The sequence below is a fragment of the Equus caballus genome, chromosome 7 (genome assembly GCF_041296265.1).
Source record: "Equus caballus isolate H_3958 breed thoroughbred chromosome 7, TB-T2T, whole genome shotgun sequence".
NCBI lineage: Eukaryota > Metazoa > Chordata > Mammalia > Perissodactyla > Equidae > Equus > Equus caballus.
In genome coordinates, this window is record NC_091690.1 from 75,850,616 (window position 1) to 75,854,684 (window position 4,069).

Genomic DNA, 4,069 nt, shown 5'->3' on the forward strand with positions numbered 1-4,069 from the left:
GACAGAAATTGAGTTGTTCTAGGTCTCCAAGATTCCAAGAAAGAATCTACATTTGCAGCAAAATTAGTCTGGCATCTAGAGGTAAGTAAAGAAAAAAAGCCTGCTGATGGTGTTTCAGACAGAGCAGCCTAGAGGTCATAGGAGATGTAAAAGATGAATGTTCTCAGAGTCGTGGTTTTCATTTCCACAAAGGGTAAGTCAGAAATCATGAAAATTTCCTCTGTTCATACGTAGCTCTACTAAAAGTTTTGTAGGGTTATTTACTACTACTATCTTGGCATATAGCATAGAACCTCTGGATAATCTGGCCAAACTGGCACCCAAAGCACTGAACTTATTTCTTCAATGAGCAATATGTCTGAATGATAGAGAAGTCTCTGTCCTTTTCACTTTCCATTCACATTGTCTTTCTGTTAGGTATGAGAATCAGTGTTGAAAAGAGAGATCACAAACTTCCATGGCATCCATTAACACATCATATCTGGATCCCACAACAGTGACGCTGATTGGCATCCCTGGACTGGAGCATGTGCAGTTTTGGATTGGGTTTTCCTTCCTTGTAGTATGCCTGGTGGCTCTTGTGGGAAATATCATCTTGCTGATCATCATCCCTTCAGAACGCAGCCTGCACCAGCCCATGTACATTTTCCTGGCAGTGCTGGCGGCCACTGATGTAGGGCTCTGTGTAGCCATTGCTCCCAAGATGTTGGCCATCTTCTGGTTTGGCTCTTGCTCCATGGCCTTTGATGCTTGCCTCACCCAGCTCTTCTTCATCCATACTTTGCAAGGTATGGAATCTGGCATCTTGTTGGCCATGGCCTTTGACCGCTATATTGCCATCTGTAACCCTTTGAGGCACACATCCATCCTCACACCTTTCGTTCTGGTTATTATGGTGCTGGTTGTGGCAATCCGGGCAACAGTGCTTGTTGGTGTTTTACCAGTTTTAATCAAAAGACTACACCTTTTCCATTCCATTGTAATTGCCCACTCTTATTGTGAGCACATGGCTGTGGTCAAGCTGGCTGCAGAAGACATCCAAGTCAATAAAACGTGTGGTCTCCTTGTGGGTTTTACAATTCTGGGATTTGACATGATTTTTATCCTTATTTCCTACATCCTTATTTTCCAGGCTGTTTTCCGTCTACATCAAAAGGAGGCACAGCTGAAAGCATTTAATACATGCACAGCTCACATTTTTGTTTTCCTCGAGTTTTACCTTCTTGCCTTCTTCTCTTTCTTCAGCCACCGTTTTGGACACGTTGCCCCCTCTACCCACATTCTTGTGTCTACCATCTACCTCCTTGTGCCACCAGCACTTAACCCTATTGTCTATGGTGTAAAAAATAAAGTAATTCGTAAGCGTGCAGCACAGATTTTTCTTCTGAATCATCGATCACTCCAGTGATCTACTAAATGTTTCTATTCATGAAGAGAATGCTTTTACTTCCTAGACATGGAGACAGGCTGAACTCTCTGTGTTTATGTTTGGGGCTTCACTTCAACATGCTCAAACTTAAAGGCATTTATTTCACAAACTACAGCTAGGATGACATAAAATCTATTCAGGTAAAGACTGGTATTAGCTCTATTCATTCATTTTTATCTTTATCACTTCCTTCCTTTTAATTAATTTGTGTTTAGCAATTCATTTACTTCTTGATAAGCAAGCATATTGATTTTCAAACTTTCATCTTTTGGAATGTTTGCATTTTAAGCTTTGGATTTCTCTTAAATCATTGCTTTTGTCACATCCCATAGTTTTTGACATTTTGTCTTAAGGCACAATTATAGTCCAGTAACAAAATAAACTGTCATCATATCTTCCTAGCTTTAACTTTAAAAACACCAAGTCAGAGCACCTCATTTTTGGGAGTTCTGTGAATCTGCATTCCCAATATATCTTACTAAATGATAGGAGAGAATATTCATTAGACTCTAGGATAGATATCCTGTTGTAACAGTCAAGGGTAAAGGAGCTTTTGTCCAGGTGCATAGCTGTTACCAAATAGAGTTTCTATTAGTGCCACTGACATCATCCTTTTTGACCCTAGAACAGCAGCCAGGTCAAACTGGCACCATCACTGTTGCATCTGGCCTTAAAGTCTAGCTGCTCGACAAAAACTCTAACCCTCAGGCAGGTACGCACCAGTTCCTAGGTTATTCTCCATGAGCTGGAACTCTAGCAGAGTGAGAGCCAACCCACAGCTCAACCTCTGAACTGTTTCCAAGACACTGTAGCACTGAGTACTCAGTTTCATTTCCTAAAGCTCTGGCTAACTCTGTGGTCTGACATTTGGCTTTATATCTAATTTATCTCTTCCTATGGAAGGGACTCTCAAGCACATCCCAATATTGATAGGAACCAAAGCCTTTTAGCCTTTTGGTATATGAGCTTGCAGGTACATTCTCCCAATGACAGCCAGGTGCCATGGCTTGGTTTGGCCTGCCCCAATCATCTGCCCCAATGGCATTATCATTCACATGAGCTTAGATATGTCCAAGTTTATGGGCAGGTCCATTTCATAGTCCATAAGTGGAGAAGATAAGTCTTTCTGTCAGCACAAATTTACTTTAATTCCTACTTTCATAAATCCTTTCTCTGGATCTAGATTCTTAAATGTGAGTGATGGCAACTGAAACTGTGCCTGCACTATCTTTCCCAGTTTACCGGCTTAGTCAGTTGTTTGGTTGCATATATGAAGTTACTGTATACCATGGTGCACAGTACTGTTCTATCACAATAAGACACAATCCCTGATCCATGGACAATAAAGCTGTCATTACTGCTGCACCAGAAGGTCAGCTGCTTCAGTCACATAGTCATGTTACATCTTTTCCTTTTACTGTCACAAAAAGGCCTTGAACACAAGATGGATGCTTTACTCTTCTAGCCATCCTGGAATGTTCTTACCCTGAATTTGTTCATCTAATCTCTTCCTCTAAGCCAGCCACATTGCTAGGCTAATCTATAACTCTGGTCAATGCTCTAAGAGTTGTAGAACATTATGACATTTCCAAATATCCCTGTGAAATGCAGTTTACTTTACAGCAATGATATAAGCCAATTGAAGAGACTCATGTTATCCAGAATGTTCTAGGATTTCCTGTAGGTATTTTTTTCTCATAATACTGAGTATAAATTATGTCTTCCCTGAACTTCTCAAAGAGTGGCTGCACAGAGGATGCAAATAAAAGCCCCAGATGAGCTGTATCAATTAAGAAGAACAAGCACACTAATAAATTATATAATATTCTTATGACCTTTTAATCCAAGCAAGAGTTCTGTGTTCTCAGTATAGAATATTTGTTTACATGTAGCTCACATCTACACAGCAATGTAGCTCCAGGTCTTCAAATGACTGGTAAAACCATACACTTCTGCTCCTAGTAGGCTTCACTATAGTTCATACAAAAATCCATATTAATTATAACTCATGTACTAAATATGAGATCTAGAATAGACAATTGTTGTAACAAGTCAAAGGTGTCACATAGTGTAGTAGAATAATATTCTTTCTTTTTAACACATGCTGATGAGTAAATTGGATATTCACATGGAGAAAAATTACTCTAAAATAAATCTTAATCCCAACATGACATCTCTACAAAAAGTAGATTGCAGATTTATTTTAGATGTTAATGGAGAGGCCAAATAATAAAGCTATAAGAAGAAAATATGGGAGAGGAGGTATTTTCATTATCTTGGGATAAGCAAAGTTTTCTTAAATAGTATTAAATAGAATATAAAAATAAAATCTTGGGGAAAATATTAATAAATTGGACTATAGTAAAATTAAGAATTTATGTTCATCTAAAGGCACTACTAATTAAAAGAGGAAGGCACAAGGAGAGGATATACACATTAACTTGCAATGAATCTATAGATCATTTTGGTAAAAACTGACATCATAACTATATTCTTAAAATACAAAAATATAGTATGTCTCTCCACTTATTTAGGCTTCTTTAATCTCAATGTTTTGTAGCTTTGAGCATACAGATTTTGCACATATTGTGATAGATTTATACTTAAGAATTTCTCTTTTTTTGAGCTATTGAAAATGGC

At 38.3% G+C, this 4,069-nt stretch overlaps 1 protein-coding gene across 1 annotated transcript; it reads left to right on the plus strand.

Annotated features, from left to right (window-relative positions):
• The first annotated feature begins 457 nt into the window (after window positions 1-457).
• OR52AB15 (olfactory receptor family 52 subfamily AB member 15) lies at window positions 458-1,408 on the plus strand. Its single transcript, NM_001391358.1, has one exon. The coding sequence runs from the start codon at window positions 458-460 to the stop codon at window positions 1,406-1,408; it is 951 nt and encodes a 316-aa protein (NP_001378287.1).
• The last annotated feature ends 2,661 nt before the right edge of the window (window positions 1,409-4,069 follow it).